Raw genomic sequence first — 18403 nt, 5'->3', positions numbered from 1 at the left:
AGGGGAAGGAAAGGTATTTATATTGGAGTAGAAGGGAAGACAGAGCACGCCAGACATCCCTCCTGAGCCTGGGGAGGTGTGGAGGGCCCTGTGTTGGGAGACTGGCAGAGCTGGAAGTGCTGCACCTAGCCAAACACAGGTGGAAGTAATATGATTAATATCTGTAAATATAGCAGAGTGTTTACTCTAAATAAAGAAAGGAATTATTTATGCTAAAAGACTGTGCTGGAATAAGAGCAAATGCATGTAAACCACCTGCAAAGACATTTACATCAAGCACTGAGGGGGAGAAAAATTAACTGTGAGACTGGAGGTGTTTTTGATGAATTTCCTAAAGGAAATTCTAGGAGCAAAGCCTGAACTGGATATGGCTCACAGGGGAGCAGCCTGCCAGGGAGGGACCTGCTCATGAGCTTTATATGAGGGTGCAGCCATCTTCCAGTGCTGTGTCCCCAGTGTGGTGCTGAGGAGAAAAGGACATGTGTGAGCAGCAGACACGGGTGTGAGTCTGCCCTTCAGAGACACAGCAAATTGCACTCGAAGCTGAAGAGCTGCTGCCCTGCTCAACAGCCTGGGAATCACACAGCAATGGAGACCTCCAGAACCTCAGCAGGGCTGATGGCTGATGATGGGGAGTCTTTTACAGGCTGAAAGCTCCTGCAGAAAGAAAAAGTGTTTTCTCTGCCCATATTGAGTGTGAAAGGCTGCAGAGGGAGCACTATGTGTGATGCATTCTCAATGCTTCTAAGGGTACTCCTTTCCCTCACAGGAGTGCAGGAGTGTGTGCCTGGCTGCCCAGGTGGCCCCAGCCCCTTGCAGGGGTCCAGGCTGGAGGAGCATGGAGAGAGGCTGAGGGTGGATTGGAGGGGCTGCTCCTCGTGACTTTCCAGCCATGAAAAATAGTCCTGCCAGCATGTGCACTTCTCAGGTGATGCTGCACTTAATGCCACTAAGCCCTGCATGTGCTGCATCCTGTGCTGCCCCTTGCAGCCCCAGTGCCCCTGGTGTGCCCCCTGCCCTCACTGCTGGGGCGGGGCAGCTGCTGCTGGCTGTCAATGCTGTGGGGCAGGAGGGGACTGCCCAGTGCTGCAGCCAATGTCCCATAAAGCCAAATAGCCATAAAAAAAAACTCAAAAAATTCTCTGTGCCAGAGCACCCACATCCCCAGGGATGGGTAGCTGGCTCTGGAGCACGGCGTGGGAGCAGTGCTAAGTTGCAGCCTGCAGAATAGGTGGGTTTGTTTTTACTGTATCAAAATTAAACTTCTAGTGATCACAGGCTATTAATGAAGCTGCTGATTTGTGCCTGCTCTGCCAGGTGCTGCAAGAGGCAGACACTGGAGGCTTGGTACAGCACATGTTGGGTCTGGCTGCTGGGGAAATCCACAGCTCCCTGCCAGATTCAGGCCTTGTAGGGTCACTCTGATTCCTCATAAGTGACCAAAGTGCTGTTTTTCTCCCCAGCCAGCCATACCAGGGCAGGAGCAGTCTGTGCCAGGCAAGCTTTAAGTGCTTGCTTTGCCCCATCTCCTTTTCCACGGGGGCTCTGCCCTTTGCTGCCATCCCTCCAGATCTCAGCTGGACAAGGCACCCAGCACCCTGCTCTGAGCAGGGCTTGGCCCAGACACCCCCTGAAGTGTTTTCAGTCTCAGCTGCTGGGCAAAGCAAAGAGGAAATGAGGAGCTGGCAGCAGCTGGTGGCAGTGTGCAGCTCCAGCCACCCTCTGGCAGAGCCCTGGCCCCACCATTGACTCCACCATGCTGTGGCAGCCAGTCCTGCAGGAGGCTGGGTGTGTTCGGACCCTCAGCAGGGAGGGGAACAGGAAGGAAAGGCAGAACTTCACCTTCTGGCTGGCCTCAGCAGGCTGCAGAGGTGCAGTGTGGAGTGCTGGGTGCTGCTGCCTCCCTGGGGTGCTGGTCAGGCTTCAGTCAGGTGCTGGTACGGAGCAGGAGGACATGATGGGTCCAGGCTCTCACAGAGCCCTGGGTTAGGCTGTGGCCATGCAGAGACAGGGCAGAGGAGCTCCAGCAGGGACAGGACCAGCTGACAGTGACATCAGCTGCCCTGGCAGTGGTGGGCAGGACCAGAGCCCAGCCTGGAGGGTCTGTCTGGGAAGTGATGCTGCTGGCAGGGCGCAATGGCTGCTGCTGGGACAGCATCTCCAGGGAGCCAGGAAACCCCATCCTGGCTCCTTGGCACGTGGATGGTGGCGCAGAGCAAGCAAAGCCATGGCCAGTCTCCAGCCTGTAGGCTGGGTATGGCTTTCTAGGGCACCAGGAGGTGACAAACAGAGCTTGTGACTTCTCTTTGTCCCAGTGCATGGGACTGTACGTCAGGTACTTGGCAGAGCGAGGACTGTGCGTGCAGACAAGAGCTATGGACATGGTGGCTGGGAGCCAGGAGCCTCTGAACGCTTCTGTTGCAGGAAGGTGCTCCTCTGCTTCCCTGCAGAGTGGCACAGCCTTGGTTGCACAGGGGTTCTCTGCGTTTCAGGGTGCCAGGGGCAGCCCCATGGGCACCACACTGCTGTGCCAGCACCACTCAGGGGTCACCTGGAACAGCCCCTCATGGCAAGCAAGTGCTGGGGTCTGCCAGGGGTGCAGGCAGCACTTGGGGTGCAAAGAGGGCTGGTCAGAGAGCAGGGACCCCATGGTGCTCCCCAGACTGGCTGCCTTTCACGGCCCAGAGGCTCTGCTTCCTCACCACCCTTTGTATTCTGAGCACAAGCACCATTGACATGGGACTGGAGCGAAGCCACGCATTTCTCTGCCTGGGCCAGGGCCTTTGTGGCCTCGTTTTCCAGGGCGAAAGTCCACTCCCTCTGTGTTCCTGGTGGCAGAAAGGCCCTCTTTGTGCATCTGGCAGCGTGCTCCTGCAGGGCCGGATTGGCACTGAGCAGCCCCAGCTGGGCAGGAAGCAGCAGGGAGGGGGCGGAGGGGGACTCTGACAAAGCGGTGGGGTGGGACAGGCAGGGTTAAGTGTCCCCAAGCAGGCATTAACCCTCCCACTGCTGCCAGCCCACAGCCTGGCTCCTCAGCGAGGCAGGTGCCAACCTGGGCTGGAGGATGGTGCTGGGCCCAGGTAAGACATCCTTGGGGTGGCTGGGGTGGCACAGGCTGCTTGGCAAGGCCAGGCTGTGATGCAACCATGGCCCCTCTTCTCCCCACACCAGGACAGGGATGCTGGGTCACCCCTGCAATGGGATCCTCAGGGAGCACAGCAGCCCTTGGTTGCTTCCCGGAGCACCCACCTGCATTCCCAGCTGCCATCCCCACAGCAGCCCTGAGCTGAGCCCCCTGTGTGAGCCCAGCTCAGCAGGCAGCACAGCTCAGGGACAGGGTGTGGGCTGCAGTGCTGGCTCCTTGCAGGGGTACAAGAGCATCAATGCCTTCTCCATGCTGCATCCTGCAGTGCAGCACTGGCATGCTGGAGCCCTGCTGAGAGCTCCCTCCACTCCGTGCCTGTGTTGCAGGTCTGTTCCAGAGAGCCATCATCCAGAGCGGCTCCGCGCTCTCCAGTTGGGCAGTGAACTACCAGCCTGTGAAGTACACCAGCATGCTGGCTGACAAGGTGGGCTGCAACGTGCTGGACACCGTGGACATGGTGGACTGCCTGCGGCAGAAGAGTGCCAAGGAGCTGGTAGAGCAGGACATCCAGCCAGCCCGCTACCACGTGGCCTTCGGGCCAGTCATTGATGGGGATGTGATCCCGGATGACCCAGAGATCCTGATGGAGCAGGGCGAGTTCCTCAACTATGATATCATGCTGGGGGTCAACCAGGGTGAAGGGCTGAAGTTTGTGGAGGGTGTGGTGGACCCCGAGGACGGCGTCTCAGGCAGTGACTTTGACTACTCAGTCTCCAACTTTGTAGACAACCTGTACGGCTACCCTGAGGGCAAGGACACCTTGAGGGAGACCATCAAGTTCATGTACACGGACTGGGCCGACCGGGACAACCCCGAGACACGGCGCAAGACTCTGGTGGCCCTCTTCACTGACCACCAGTGGGTAGAGCCCTCGGTGGTGACCGCCGACCTGCATGCCCGCTACGGCTCCCCCACCTACTTCTACGCCTTCTACCACCACTGCCAGAGCCTGATGAAGCCTGCATGGTCCGACGCAGCCCACGGGGATGAGGTGCCTTACGTGTTTGGGATCCCCATGATTGGCCCCACAGACCTCTTTCCCTGCAACTTCTCCAAGAACGACGTCATGCTCAGCGCCGTGGTGATGACCTACTGGACCAACTTTGCCAAGACAGGGTGAGTGGGGATGGGTGCCGTGCCTCAGGGGTCTGCACTCACTGCAGCTGCACTCTCTGAGGCTATGCTGTGGGGGGGAGGTTAATCATGCCCAGTGTGGGACACTGAGCTCCCCGTGCCCAGAGGTTCCTGTGTGCTGCACCTTCACTGGGGCCAACCACAAACCAAGAAGCTTAGATCATTACCAGCCCCTGGGACCAAGCCACAGGGGTGGGGAGGCTTGTTGCCCCTGGTTATCTTGGGTGAGACTTGGGTGCTGCCCAGTCATTCAAGACCTGTTGCCAGCCCATCCTGTGCCACCGCTGGCAAAGGTCCCCTCAGTTTCTGTCTCTGCATGCAGCTCTCCCTCTTGGTTTCTTTGGCTTTTCCCATTGCTAGTTCTGTTCTGCCTGTGTTTCACAGGGACCCCAACAAGCCTGTCCCCCAGGACACCAAGTTCATCCACACCAAGGCCAACCGGTTTGAGGAGGTGGCCTGGTCCAAGTACAACCCCCGTGACCAGCTGTACCTGCACATTGGGCTGAAGCCGCGGGTACGCGACCACTACCGGGCCACCAAGGTGGCTTTCTGGAAGCACCTGGTTCCCCACCTGTACAACCTGCACGATATGTTCCACTACACCTCCACCACCACCAAAGTGCCACCACCCGACACCACACAGAACTCCCACATCACCCGCCGGCCCAACAGCAAGATCTGGACCACCAAGCGTCCCGCCATCTCGCCCGCCTACAACAGCGAGAACGGGAAGGAGAAGTGGAGCCCGGAGCAAGAGGCGGGCACGCTGCTCGAGAGCCCCCGCGACTACTCCACCGAACTGAGCGTCACCATCGCCGTGGGCGCCTCCCTCCTCTTCCTCAACGTGCTGGCCTTCGCCGCCCTCTACTACCGCAAGGACAAGCGCCGGCAGGACACGCACCGGCAGCCCAGCCCGCAGCGCGGCGCCTCCAACGACATCGCCCACGCGCCTGATGAGGAGATGCCCTCCTTGCAGGTGAGCCAGGGGCACCACGAGTGCGAAGCTGTGCCATCCCACGACACCCTGCGCCTGGCCGCTCTGCCCGACTACACCCTCACCTTGCGCCGCTCTCCGGACGACATCCCGCTTATGACCCCCAACACCATCACCATGATCCCCAACTCGCTGGTGGGGCTGCAGACCCTGCACCCCTACAACACCTTCACCGCCGGCTTCAACAGCACGGGGCTTCCGCACTCACACTCCACCACCAGGGTATAGCTGCCCGCCGCCGGCGCACACGCATGCACGCACGCACACACACGCAGCAGACACTGGCAGAGGGACCGGCGGGGCCACGGAGCCCCCGGACGGAGGGGCAGTGCCCACGGACGGTGCAGCTCCCAGCCCAGAGACCTGTGGGGGTCCCAGAGCGGCCCCGGCGCTTTCTTTTGTTCCTATCTAACTTTTGAGAAGTGCTTTGACTCTCCTGGCCTCAGGGCCCCGTGGGTTGCCCCGGGACGCCAGTGGGGTGCAGGAGGGACACGGTGTAGTCCTGCACAACCCACCCGTGCAGGTGGGCAGGGGTACCCCGCTGTCAGTGGCCACGAGGTCCCCGGTGCCGTGGCTGTGCCTCCCAGTGGGGCGATCACATCCCCAGTGCTGAGCCCACCGAGCACCCTGGGACTGACGAGGAGCGGGACCGGGCATCCCTCTCAGCCGGTGCCCAGGCATCTTGGCAGCCCTGGAAAAGGCTCCTTCACTGTGCTGAGAAGTGGCCCCAGGCCATGGTGCTATAGGCAGAGGGAATGGGCAGAGTCCAGGGACCTGGCCTTGTGCTGGATGCGGGCGCTGGGGCTGGTGCTGGGGCTCAGGGACCCTGGGAGTGGGGCCCTGGGCTGGAGACTTGGCACCTCTGCCCCTCTTTGCGCTGCAGAGAATCTCTTTTGTGTCAGTCATTTCTCTTTGCAGAGACGTTTTTTAAGCAGATCTTTAGTTCTTTACACACTAACGGAGTCGCCGCGTTTTGTCCTTTGTAAAGATTTTAAAACCAAGTGTTCTTGATATAAAATAAAAAGCCAGTTAGAAGCCAGCGTGTGCGCACGGTGCCGGCCCCCCATGGCGCCCGCCTGCCGTGGGTGGGCACCAGGCAGGGCAGTGCCTCCTGCACTGTGGGGCTGCGCTCTTTTGTATTTTTTGATATTCTCCCTCCTCTGTCACCCGTGCCCACGTATCTCAGCCAAAAAGCCTATCCAACGGCCTGCCTGCGAGCACCCCCGCCCCGGTCCCTCACCGCCACCACTGGCCAGTGCCACCCACCGCCCCTGTGGGCATCACCTGCTCCGAGCACTGTCTGTTCACTCCCATGAACCCAGGACAGCCCCTCATGCTCCCCACCCTGCCCTGCTCCCCCAGGAGCATCCCACATCCCTTCACCACTGCCCCAGGGCTGTGCTGCGCCCTCCCTGCCCGTGCTTGTTGCCCGAAAGCAGAGCCGGTGGTTTGCAGCCTGCGGTAGGAGCGGGGCGACAGGAGCGGGGTGAGCTGTTCACCAGCATCCACTCTGCCTCCCAGGCTGCTTCCACTGGGGCCTTTACCCCATCGTGGGGTGACCCCAGCTCCTGCATCCAGGATGTGCAGCTGGAACAGATGCCTGGGTAGGGACTCTGGGGGTAATGCAGCCTGTGTGGGGCTGGGAGCCAACCTGTGCTGGGGCTGGGGCATCTGCTGTGGCCACCGAGCCACACGTGGCTCTGGGCAAGTGGCTTTGGTGTGGTCGGGCATGGAGAAGGAGCTGCAGGGGATGCCACGTGGGGTACCCCAGTCTCAGCCCCCCAAGGTGAGCACTAGCACCTGGGGCCTGGGGAGGCAGGAAAAAGGGACAGATCCTTGTGGGGACGCCAATCTTGTCCCTGTGCAAGACGGTCCGGCTGGCAGACGCTGCCCGTGCTGGCGGCCGTGACGCTCCGGTGCCGGCTGGCCCTGCTGCCCGGGGCCAGCGCATCGATGGCCCTGCTGGCCCTGCAACAACAAAGGGCCCCGCACCCCGCCCGGCCCCCGCCCCGCGCAGGGCTCAGGGTGAGGATGCTCGTTGGAGAATGTATTTATACCCTGTCACCCGCGCAGAGTAACAAATTCCAAATAAAACAGAAGTGATATTTTTAATAGCGGTGTGTCTCGCCTTTTCTTGGAGCATGCAGGGACTGCCGGGTTGGGTGGGTGGGGTGCCCTGTGCTGCTCCCCATGTTGCTGGTACCCCCTACAGAGGCAGCAGGAGGACCCTGGTATCACCCCCCATGTCAGCGTGCTGGACCCCCACATGCAAGCTGGCACCACAGCATCCAGGACTGCCAACACCGTGTGCCACCATGTCCCCAAATCCCCCCAGCCCTGCTGCCCCCTGCACCGGGACCCCACGTGGGAATGCATCTGTCCCACAGCCCCCTCCCTCCGAACTTCAAACCCCTTCCCCAGCCTTTCCCAGCTGAGCTCCCCTCCCCCTATTTGCCAAAGAGAAAAGCTGCTGGTTTCATTTCTTTTTAATGTAATTTCAGCTGGAGTTGCCATGGATACCAGGAGCGGAGTGGGGGGGCTGAATTGCCTCCAGGCAGCGCGCAGACACTGGAGCCAGGGCCGAGGCCCCGAGCCAGGGGAGCCGGGGCAGGCAGGGGCACAGGCTGTGAGGAAGCTGAGTGTGGGGCTCTGCCCTTGTCCCCACGGGGGACATTCACAGCTCCAGTGCCACGGGAACACATCACCCTGTCCAGCACCGTGCTCCAGACCCTGTGCTGGACCCCCCTAAAAGCCCTGGTGCTGCCCATTGTGGCATCCCACGGGGTGCCCAGTGCCCTCTTGAGGGGGTGATGCCTTTCTGCCCCAGATTAGGGGATTGCCCTGCCCTTCTGTCCCCTCTCCTCATCCTTGCACAGCCGCAGCTGCATGCTGCCACATGTGCCAGCGTGGCCAACCCAGCTAGGACCCCGAGGCAAGCTGGTGACAGACAACCCAGTGCTATTGTGCTACTGCCTTTGCAAACTCCTGAGGCTGCCATCTGTCCAGGGTGTCCTTGACCATCAACAGTTTTCCTTTGGAGACCTGGCAAAGCTCAAGGGACACTGTATCCCAGAGGGTATGAACAGTTTACATCTGCGTGACAACTGTGGCACATCCTCTGCTTCAGGGGACACGTTTAGGGCTGTTGGCAAGGAGAATCATAAGGGAACTCAACTGCAAAGGTGTCCCTGGCATGGGAGGGAGGGAGTGACCTGTGGCTGGCCTCTGGCTGATCCTGAGGATCCACAGCCAGCAGGAGGGCAGGGATGCTGCCCTTCTGTCACGGTCTGATGCTGGCACAATGCCAGTGCCCCCATGAAAATATATGCTCTCTGGTGTCTGCTGTGAGATGTGACCAGGAGTAGAGCAAAGCAGGGTCCAATTTAGGAATAAAGAAGAAAAAACTTTATTAACCTACAACTATATATAAAGACAGAACTTGGAATGAAAACCTTCCAAAAAACATTGCTCCTCCCCCCATCAAATTTCCAATACATCCACCCCTCAGATCACCAATTCTCAGTCCATCATCACCCTTTAGATAGTCAATTCTCAGTTCATCAAGGAGGGAGGAGTCCCTCTTGTAGCATAGGCTTTCCCCTGGAAACACAGTTGAAACCTCAGTTGACCACAGCATCCCAAAAACTCACTTTTTCTTAAACCAAGACATCTTCACAGTAGTATCACTGGGGATAGTGCCCTGGTGCTGTTCCCCACATCTCTGATGCACCCAGGACACAGGAGAGCAGACTCACAGGCAGGCAGAACAAGCTGTTGAGTCTTAGGCCGCAACCCCCTCTGCCCTGTGCTGCAGCAGCACAAAGGATTTCTGTACTCACCCACTGCCAGTGACCTTCCTGGCAGTTGACTCAGAGCAGAGGGTTTTGTCTCTCTGAGAACAGCAGCCTGGATCCAGGGATGCCTGTCCGGCTGCCAGTCCAGGCCTGGAACCCAGCAGCCCCTGCACTGCAGCGGCCATCCAGTGACGAGGCTGAGCCCTCCACAGGGCCAGCCCCGCCTGGAGCACAATGGCTGGGAGAGGGGACTCTGGAAGCCTCCTCTGCAGTCCTCCTGGCGGTGGAGATGTTTCAGTGATGGTCCAAGCTTGGTTCCCATCGTACCCATACAGACTGCTGGGCTGCACTTCTGTGACCCTAGGAGAATGCCAGCAGCTGCGTCACCCCAGTCCCACCATCCTCATGCTGACTCAGTCCTGCCCATCTCATCAGCTTATCTGCGTTAGACGTGCCCACGTTTTTGAACTCTTCCGCTGCAACTTCAGACACCAATTACCTCCACAATTAGGGTCATTAACAAGGAGTGCATTTCTGGCCCGCGTGGAGCGGGCGGGGCAGTTTTCTGGGTACGGGAGGCAGCGCCGGCCGCGGTTCAGCACAGCCTGTCCTTTCACCGATGGCTCCTGCACATCAGCCTGGGGCCAGCAGCGAGGGGGCTGCCCGTGCTCCGGGACCTCTGCTCCTCCCAGCCACCTCCCTGCAAGGACAGCGGGCGGGCAGCGGGCTGGCCAGCAACGCCCCGGGTTCCTCCTCCTCTTTCCGGTTGTTTTTTTCTCAATTTTTACTACATTTCAGAGGGATTCCCACGCTGAGCCCCGCCGGTGCTGCCGCGGGCAGGTGCGGCCCCGCCGCCCCCGGCCCGGCCCCGCAGCGCCACCTGGCGACACCCCCGCCGCACGGCCTGAGCCCCCGGCGACCCCTCAACCGAATCCCAGTAATCCCCAGTCACCCCTCAATTGGCTCCCAGTAATCCCCAGTCACTCCTCGCCTGGCGCAGTCACCCCCCACCTGGCTCCCAGTAATCCCCAGCCACCCCTCAACTGGCTCCCAGTAATCCCCAGCCACCCCTATCCTGGCTCCCGGCTCCGCGTTGTCACCCCTCAACTAGCTCTCAGCGCCCTCCACCCACCCCTATCCTGGCCAGTGGTCCCCAGCCACCCCTATCCTGGCTCCCAATAATCCCCAGCCACCTCTATCCTCTCTCCCAGTGCCCCCCAGCCACCCCTACTCTGGCTCCCAGGTCCCTCCAGTAAGACCCCTACCCTGGCTCCCAGGGACCCCTCTCCCCATGCCAGGCTCCCATTGTGCTTAGTTCGGTTTAGCTCAGCCCAGCCCAGCTCTCAGCGGTCTGCCCTCCTCTTGATGGCCCCCAGTGGCCCCCCCAGCCCGATCTCTCCAGCCGGGCCCCATTAGCGCCTTGCTGCCCCACTTTGCCCTCCGCTAAACCCCGGAGCCCGTCCAGGGTGCGGGACTGGGCGGTGCCGCCGCTATCGCTCCTCGACGGCACTGCTGACTCAGGTGTGGCGATTATCAGAGACAGAGATTGTGGCCTCGATGGCCCCAGCCAGCCCTGCACCGCCGGCCAAAGCCGGTATCTCGCTGCCCACCGATCCCCGTCCAGCTGCGGGGCACCCCGAGCGGCCCCAGCCGCTGCACAGTGCCACCCTGCCGTCCCCATGCAGGGACACCGGCACCACTGTCACCCTCCTGCAAGGGACGGCGTGTGCGGGCTCCTGCAGCCCGGCCAGGGGCCCAGGACGGGCGGCAGGGTCGCCGTGTCCCACACGGGGTGCTGGGCGGCGGGACCTTGAAGCGGGCCAGCCGAGTTAATCGTTGACCGGCTGTTTGTCTTTTCCCAGCTGGACTTTTACACATTAAATCGGGGTATTGGTGGCTCCCCAGGGGCCAGCCGGCAGCCTGAAGCACCAGATCAAGGTGCTCCAGGAGGTGGGGGTAGCCAGAGTCGTCCCCCGGGTGGAGAGCAGGGCTGCGCCACGGTGTATGTGCCTGGCTTGCAAGGAATGCAGCGGGGAGGATGCTCACAGCCGGGGAGTGGGGCCGCCGGGACCAGAAATGTCCCCGGGGTCCATCCTGGGGGCTGGCCCTGCCCCGGGATTGCAGTAGCCCGGGGGCTGGCCCCGGGGGATGCTCAGCCGCGCTGGTGGGTGCGGGTGGGTGTGAGCAGGGCCGGACACACCTGAGGTGTTTACTTGGAGAGTCGTGGAAGGAGCAAGGCTGCTTGGGAGGGGGCGGGGGACGTGCCTGCAGGGTAGTATAAAGTCCAGTGGGGTGGTGCGGTGCCGACTGATTGCTGCAATCCCGACGAGCATTGATTGATTGTCCTGCTGCTGAGGTGAGAAGCTGGCGGGCACAGCACCTCTCTGGGGGTGGCCGCGTGTCCCCCAGCTGGGGAGCACCGGGGGGGCTGCAATGGGGGCCACAGGCAGGGTTCGGCCCTGGGAGGGGAGAGGAGAGCCGGCAATGCTGGCCCTCATGGCGGGAGTGGGCAGAGGGGCACTGAGGGCACAAGCGGCATCCTCTCAGCTTTGCTGGACGGTCTTTGGCCGCCACCGCTTGCACAGCTCCGGCTGCTCGCACCTTGGGCTAAGGGGAGGAGGTAGCATTTGGGATGGCATTGACTGCCCTGCTAGCCTGCAGGCATCCAGCTGGGAGGGTTTACTGGGTACGCTGCTCCCCACCTGAGGCTGGGGACAAAACCCAAGGGACACGGTGCCATCCCTGTAGGGATGGGGCACAGTGTGGCAGGGTGGTTGTGACCCCAGCCTGGGGGGCACGGGGGCTGTTTGAGCACAGGGATTGTGTCCCAGCCGCATGTCCGAGCAGTAGGACGCCGTCGGTGAGTCCCTCTTGGGGGAGGAGCGCAGCCCCAGCACAGCAGCGTCACTCGGCCGCCTTTCTCCCACGGCACACGCGGGGCAGCTCCGGTGCCCTCACAGACGCTGCTGCTGCTGGCACCAGAGCCTTGAGGGGATGGCAGGGCTCACACCCAGTGCCACCCAGCCCCGCGGCAGCTCAGTGCAGACCCCAGCGCCCCGTGCTGTCCATGCGGGATGGCCACGCTTTCTGGGCAAGGGACCTCCGGACACGCCGTTTGGCCTGTCCGGCACAGTGATGTCTGTCCGTCTGCGGGATGGGTCCCGCCGGGCAGAGCCACGAGCAGCCCGCGGGTGGCGGGGCCGTGTCCGGGGTCGGTGCGGGGCGTGGTGGGGAGGTGGGAGTGGGTGCAGGGCCGAGCAGCGGGAATGCAGCACACAGGCACTTTGTTTGGCCAGGGTGGGCGGAAGTCAGGGCGTTAGATCTGAATGCTAAAGTGTGTTGTTCATGGGCCAATAAAGGCCCCATTGTATGTAAATAGTTTATAAAGCAGCATATGACTTCCAGTGCAGGGCAGTGGCAGAGAGAGACGAGGGCAGGCGGAGCAGAGCTCTCCTGCGGGAGGCATGAAACCTTAGAGGGGCCACTGGGGGCAGCTTGCGAGGACCCTTCCTCACCGGCAGGTACGCGTCGCCAGGATCCTCCGCACTGGGGGGTGGCTGGTCCCGGCCGCCCAGACTCCTGCAGGGGTGGGAAGCAGCTCCCGGGGTGCTCAGTGCCCGTGGGTGGCTCTGGTGGGGTCGGGGTCTGTGCCTGGGGTGGGGTCGCCCAGACAAGGATGGCCCTGGGAGGGTGGCAGTGCAGGGCTGCACGGGGGGATCCCCCCAGCTCAGGGCTCCGTGGCCATGCTCCTGCAGATAATGGGAGAACAAAGGGAGGCACTGGTGCAGTGGAGCCCATGAAGCTCCTTGGGACCATTCCTAGCCAAAGAGCTCAGCTCTGGGTACTGGGGGTCCCTGAGAAGGTGTGGGAGCTTCATCCCCATTCTCTGTGCCAGCTGTGAGTTAGGATCCCTGTGCCAGCGTGGGGTGGCAGGACTGGAGAATCTGGCACTGCTGGGGCAACCAGTCTCCTGCCTGCTCTGGCCAAAATGCTGCCTGGAGCCGTATCAGGAGCAGGAGCCACGCTGCCATCCTCCTGTCTGTCGATCCTACTCTCCACCCACCAGGGCTGCCACCCAGTTGCTCCCAGGTCCCTCCTGGGGCTGCTGCAACCGGAGCCCGGACCTGCTGGCTCTCAGCCAGGGGTCCTTCCTGCTGCTAACACCATCCCTCACCGCTCTCTCCTGCAGACCTGAGAAACGATGAATTGGGCTGGGCTGTACACGGTGCTGAGCGGGGTGAACCGCCACTCCACTGCCATCGGGCGCATCTGGCTCTCCGTCATCTTCATCTTCCGGATAATGGTGTTAGTGGTGGCAGCCGAGAGTGTCTGGGGGGACGAGAAATCCGCCTTCACCTGCAACACCCAGCAGCCTGGCTGCAACAGCGTCTGCTATGACCACTTCTTCCCTATCTCCCACATCCGTCTGTGGGCGCTGCAGCTCATCCTTGTCACCACGCCAGCCCTTCTCGTGGCCATGCACGTGGCCTACCAGCAGCACCAGGAGAAGAAGCTGCTGGTGATGACCGGGCACGCGGATGCCAAGCACATGGAAGAGGTCAAGAAGCACAAGATGCGCATAGCGGGATCGCTGTGGTGGACCTATGTCTGCAGCGTGGTCTTCAGGCTGCTCTTCGAGGCCGTGTTCATGTACATCTTCTACATGCTCTACCCAGGCTACCAGATGATGCGGCTGGTAAAGTGCGAGGCTTACCCCTGCCCCAACACTGTCGACTGCTTCATCTCCCGGCCCACGGAGAAGACCATCTTCACTGTCTTCATGCTGGTCACCTCCAGCGTCTGCATCATCCTCAACATGGCAGAGCTGGTGTACCTGGTGGTGCGGGCCTGCGCCCGCCGAAGCCAGCACCACTCCAACCCCTCGTCGGGGAAGAGCTCCTTCTATGGGCACAAGCATTCCTCTGAGTACAAGCAGAACGAGATCAACCAGCTGCTGACAGAGCAGGACGGTTCCCTCAAGGACATGCTGCGCCGCAACTCTGGGCTGCAGGAGAAGGGTGACCGCTGCTCTGCCTGCTAGGGGCAGGGGCCACTGGCCCCACAGTCACCCCATGGGCCTGTTACTGTCCCTGTCCCAAGGATAGCATCCCTCAGGCATGAGTTTGGCTCTCCTCAATGGCCAGGAGGGCATCTTGGGCCATTAAATCTCCATTCTCAGGTGCTGCCTCCCTCCTTTCTGCTCTGGCCGTGATATGCTGGGAGCTGGGGTGCCAGTGTGGGGTGTCCATCCCTGCACCCAAGCCCTGGTGGGTGCCACGAGGGGCTGTGGGGGCTGCAGTGCCAGGGCTGAGCTGGGGCTGTGGCTGTGTTGCCCTGACAGCCAGCAGCGGCCAGTGACCCCTGGGTGGCATTGATCAGTGTCCAAGGGCTTGCACTCCCCCAGCACCAGCCCCTGCAGCCCCGAATATAATTAGAAAAGTGCCCAGACCAAAAATAGAGGGAAAAAGTTTCCCCAGTGGCTGTTTGATGTGCCAGTCACAAGGAAAGCCAATGGGGCACGCAGCTGCCTCATGCCCCAATAACCCCATGCCTGCTGTTGGGTGAGCGGACAGACGGAGCAGGCAGACCGGTCTGCACCCCACAGAGGATCTGGGGACCGGCTGGGAAGGGGCCTCGCAGCATCCCCCATCGCCCCCGTGACAGGAGGGGACAGCGTGGGAGCACCAGGCTCTGCCCCACACATCATCTACGGTGAGAGGTCCCCATGCTGCCACCGCGGCTGTTCCAGCTCTCTGCTGGAGGCCTTTGCTCCCCCTGCTCTCCTTGTGACAGGTTAGGGGGTCCCCTGGGACGCAGGATGGGGACACTCCAGGACAGCCTTGGGTTGGGTCTGTGCACACCTGCTTGGCCAGGGAGTGGGGCGGTGTTTTGGCGGGTTGTGGGGCGGCTGTGTCTGGAGGGTGGCTGTCTTGCAGGGCACCACAGCACGTGCCATGGGGGACTGGAGCCTGCTGGGCCGGCTGCTGGAGAATGCCCAGGAGCACTCCACGGTGGTGGGGAAGGTCTGGCTCACCGTCCTCTTCGTCTTCCGCATCCTGGTGCTGGGGGCAGCCGCGGAGCGAGTCTGGGGTGACGAGCTGTCTGGCTTCTCCTGTGACACGCAGCAGCCCGGCTGCCAAAATGCCTGCTATGACAGCACCTTCCCCATCTCCCACCTCCGCTTCTGGGTCCTGCAGATCATCTTTGTCTCCACCCCCAGCCTTGTGTATCTGGGGCACATCCTGCACCTGGTGCATCTGGAGGAGAAGGCACAGCAGCAAGCGGCAGCGCGGGCCGGCAGCGGGGCCAGGCGGCAGCGCCCCAGGCAGCCCCAGCTCCCTGCAGGGAGCACCAGGGCACGGCTGTGCATGCGGGGGGCCATCCTGAGGACCTACATCTGCAACATCGTCTTCAAGGCTCTGCTGGAAGTGGCCTTCATTGTGGGCCAGTACGCCTTGTATGGGTTCCAGCTGAAGCCCCTCTACACCTGCAGCCGCTGGCCCTGCCCCAACACGGTCAACTGCTACATCTCCCGGCCCACTGAGAAGACCATCTTCATCCTCTTCATGCTGGGGGTGGCCTGCGTGTCCCTGCTGCTCAACCTGGTGGAGATCTACCACCTGGGTCTCACCAAGTGCCGTCGGGGGCCAGGCCCCAAGTCCCGCATCCTGACCGCTCCTGGCGGGCCTGTAGGGCCTGGCAGCACCTATGTCACTCTGCCCAGGGGTGGCAGCCCCCCCCATGGCCTGGCACCGCTGAAGAAGGCAGGTGCATGGTTAGGGGTGGCTGGTGGGTCCCACAGAGATGTGCGAACGGCAGACCTGGCAGTGTAAATGTGGCCTGCTGGGCTGGTCAGGGATGGGCAATGTGTGGGTGGTCACTGTGGTGATTGTCTCTCCAGTCGCTGCCAGGCCCAAGGCATGGAGAGCTGGGAACAGCCTTGGGGACACTGCTCAGCTGCTCCTGGCACTCCTGGGAGCAGCAGGGCTGAGAGTAGAGCTTGGAAGGGGGAGAAAATAAACACTTACTGCACCTCACTTGACTCCTGCTCTGCTCCCAGGCTCTGTGGCATTGCTCTCCAGCTGCTTCATCCTACGGTCACACTGCATGGCCAGGGCAGGGCCACTGCTGGCTTGGGTGGGGCTGCACACTATGGGCGCAGGGCAGGGACAGGCAGGGCATGCCATGCTGGCACCAGTGGGCACTGGGGCAGAGGCCATCACCACATTGCAGAGCTGGCAGGACAGCAGGGCCCAGGCAAGGTAAAAAGTGCAGGGAGTTCAGGCTGGGATGGACAGGTGCAAGGTGCACAGCAGCACGGGGACATTGGCCCTGTTCTCCTACAACGCTCACCCTGCCCAGGGGGAAAAACCAGGGGCTGCCAAAGTTTTCCACATCTTTATTTGAAATGAATGGTTTCCAGAGACACAGGGTTAGTCCTACTGCCCTGGCATCACTACAACAAGACTGGTGAGCAGCTCACTCTCCACATGGACACAGAGAACAGATGGCCCCAGGCCAGGGCCCAGAACAATATATACAGGCTCAACAGGAGACCCATGTACAGCTCAAGAAAACCAACCAGAACACGAGAAGGGGCAGGAGGCAGCACGGAGTGGCACAGCTGGAGCCAGACTTGCCCTGGGCAGGGTAGTGGCAGCCTGTGGCTGTGGGAGGGAGGGGGAGGCCAGGCAGGGCTCCCTGCTTCTGCAAGCAAATGCCTGGGCCCCTGGCTGGAGCAGAGGTTTCCACTGATGGCACCTTGCATGGGGGAGGGTCCTTACACCAAGACAGGGAACACTGGGGAGAGAGGGGCAGCACTAGTACAGACCCATCTCCATCAGTTTTCAGCAGACTCAGAAAACACTGACCAAAGAGAGGGAGGCATCCTGGCTGCACACAAGGGAGGTATCCCTGTGGCAAGGCCAGATCTCTGCCCACAAATTCCAGTGCGAGCTCCATCCACTCCCTGCAACCAACCCAAATCTCTCCCACCTCGAGACAAAAGTTCTCCCCCTGACCCAACAGCTCTCAGGCTGCCTGTGGCCCATGCCCACTGACTTGAAAATACAATCCTGCCCCAGCAGCAGAGCTACTGTTACTGCCTTGATGCCTCCAGCCTTGTGAGGGAATGCTAAAGGAAGAGGGAAGTAAAAGCTTTGGGAGCCACTGGTCCAATGGGGCAATGTGTTTTGTGCAATTCCTGCCCTGGGGCACAGGGAGAGAGGGGCAGTGGCAGGGCTGGGGTAGGGGAGGGACAGGGCTGGGCAAGGGGAGCTGCACCAGGGACTCTGCCACTCCTGTGCCATGGGAACAGACCCTGGGGAAGATGGCTCACCCAGCAGCCAGAACTGGAGACAGAGCTGAGTGTGGGGGCCACGCACGTAGGGGATGCCTGTAACGAGCAGGATGGGAGGTCCAGGTCTGGTAATGATGCAGGGACAGCACTGCTGCAGCACCCTCCCTTCCTATGCTGCACGGCCCCTGCCCTGCAATGGGAAGCAGCAAGATGAGGTGTCCAGGGCTGGAGTGCAGCCAGTCCAGCAGCACCTCTGCCTTAGTCCACGTCATCCTCCAGGCTGCTGAGGCGGCTGTGCTCCTCGTAGATCTCCCTGACGGCCAGGATGCGGTTCAGCATGCTCTCCAGCATGCTACGGTCCATGGGGATCACCGAGTACCAGAGCGGGGACTCGGCGATGCACGAGCGCTCGGGCTGCAGGTAGAACACATCGCTGCGGTTCCGCAGGCTCTCGGGACTGTGGAGAGACAGCAGGGTGAGACCTGGGCTGCAGCTCCCTGCAGGGGCTCAGACAGCCCGGCCTGATGTGTTTAGCAAGGGGTGTCCACAGCTCGTCACAGCCTCTCATCATTCAGTAGGGTAAGGATACAAACTCAGCCTACAGCTCCTTGTTCAAGGCCAAAAGCCCCAACCACCCAAGCGCTGGACTCTACTGCACATTCCTGCCAGTCTGGAGAAGGGCAGGAAGTGGAAAAGGCCAGAGAGAAGCATTCTCTCAAACTTGGTCTAGTGAAGCAGCACAGAGCCTGGGCAAGACTGCATGCTCTGTACAAATATATGGAGAGCAGCAGGCACACCGGGTTCCATCAAAACTAAGAAGTAGCCCCAAAATGGCACATGCCTCTTCTCCAGAGAAAGCCTCACCATTTGGAGAGATAAAACTCATAAAACTTGACTGGGCATCGGAGGGGATTCATCCTGTTCTCCCGCTGCTCCAGCATCGGAACCTCCTCCTCACGCTTCCGTTTTCCAGAGCCGCCATCTGCAGAGAGGGAGAGAGCTGGATCATGGCTGGGTCCTGGTGGGGAATGCAGGGG

At 61.2% G+C, this 18403-nt stretch overlaps 4 protein-coding genes across 14 annotated transcripts in view; 3 read left to right on the top strand and 1 right to left on the bottom strand.

The window, feature by feature from the left end:
• The window catches only part of NLGN3 (neuroligin 3), a 40627-nt gene extending 33242 nt beyond the window's left edge, over positions 1-7385 (top strand). For all 5 annotated transcript variants that reach the window (XM_005484520.4, XM_074551708.1, XM_074551706.1 and 2 more), the window contains 2 exons: positions 3472-4261; positions 4664-7385. In XM_005484520.4, coding sequence (XP_005484577.1) covers positions 3472-4261; positions 4664-5501 — 1628 coding nt within the window. In that variant the 3' untranslated portion in view covers positions 5502-7385. The remainder of the gene's footprint in view (positions 1-3471; positions 4262-4663) is intronic.
• A 3885-nt stretch (positions 7386-11270) lies between these two features.
• Positions 11271-14247, top strand: GJB1 (gap junction protein beta 1). Of its 2 annotated transcripts, XM_014265286.3 has the most exons (3): positions 11284-11423; positions 12473-12588; positions 13257-14247. In XM_014265286.3, the coding sequence occupies exon 3, from the start codon at positions 13269-13271 to the stop codon at positions 14106-14108; it is 840 nt and encodes a 279-aa protein (XP_014120761.1). In that variant the 5' UTR covers positions 11284-11423; positions 12473-12588; positions 13257-13268; the 3' UTR covers positions 14109-14247. The 2 variants fall into 2 exon arrangements, with proteins under 2 accessions (XP_074407826.1, XP_014120761.1); XM_074551725.1 differs by lacking the exon at positions 12473-12588 and having other exon boundaries at positions 11271-11423.
• A 148-nt stretch (positions 14248-14395) lies between these two features.
• LOC102070290 (gap junction alpha-3 protein-like) lies at positions 14396-16104 on the top strand. Its single transcript, XM_074551723.1, has one exon. The coding sequence runs from the start codon at positions 15022-15024 to the stop codon at positions 15898-15900; it is 879 nt and encodes a 292-aa protein (XP_074407824.1). The 5' UTR covers positions 14396-15021; the 3' UTR covers positions 15901-16104.
• A 347-nt stretch (positions 16105-16451) lies between these two features.
• The window catches only part of ZMYM3 (zinc finger MYM-type containing 3), a 32495-nt gene continuing 30543 nt past the window's right edge, over positions 16452-18403 (bottom strand). For all 6 annotated transcript variants that reach the window (XM_074551712.1, XM_074551711.1, XM_074551710.1 and 3 more), the window contains 2 exons: positions 18231-18348; positions 16452-17823 (listed from right to left, as the gene is read on the bottom strand). In XM_074551712.1, coding sequence (XP_074407813.1) covers positions 17625-17823; positions 18231-18348 — 317 coding nt within the window. In that variant the 3' untranslated portion in view covers positions 16452-17624. The remainder of the gene's footprint in view (positions 17824-18230; positions 18349-18403) is intronic.

The sequence above is a fragment of the Zonotrichia albicollis genome, chromosome 14, assembly GCF_047830755.1.
Source record: "Zonotrichia albicollis isolate bZonAlb1 chromosome 14, bZonAlb1.hap1, whole genome shotgun sequence".
Lineage (NCBI taxonomy): Eukaryota > Metazoa > Chordata > Aves > Passeriformes > Passerellidae > Zonotrichia > Zonotrichia albicollis.
This window is presented reverse-complemented; position numbering and strand designations above follow the sequence as displayed.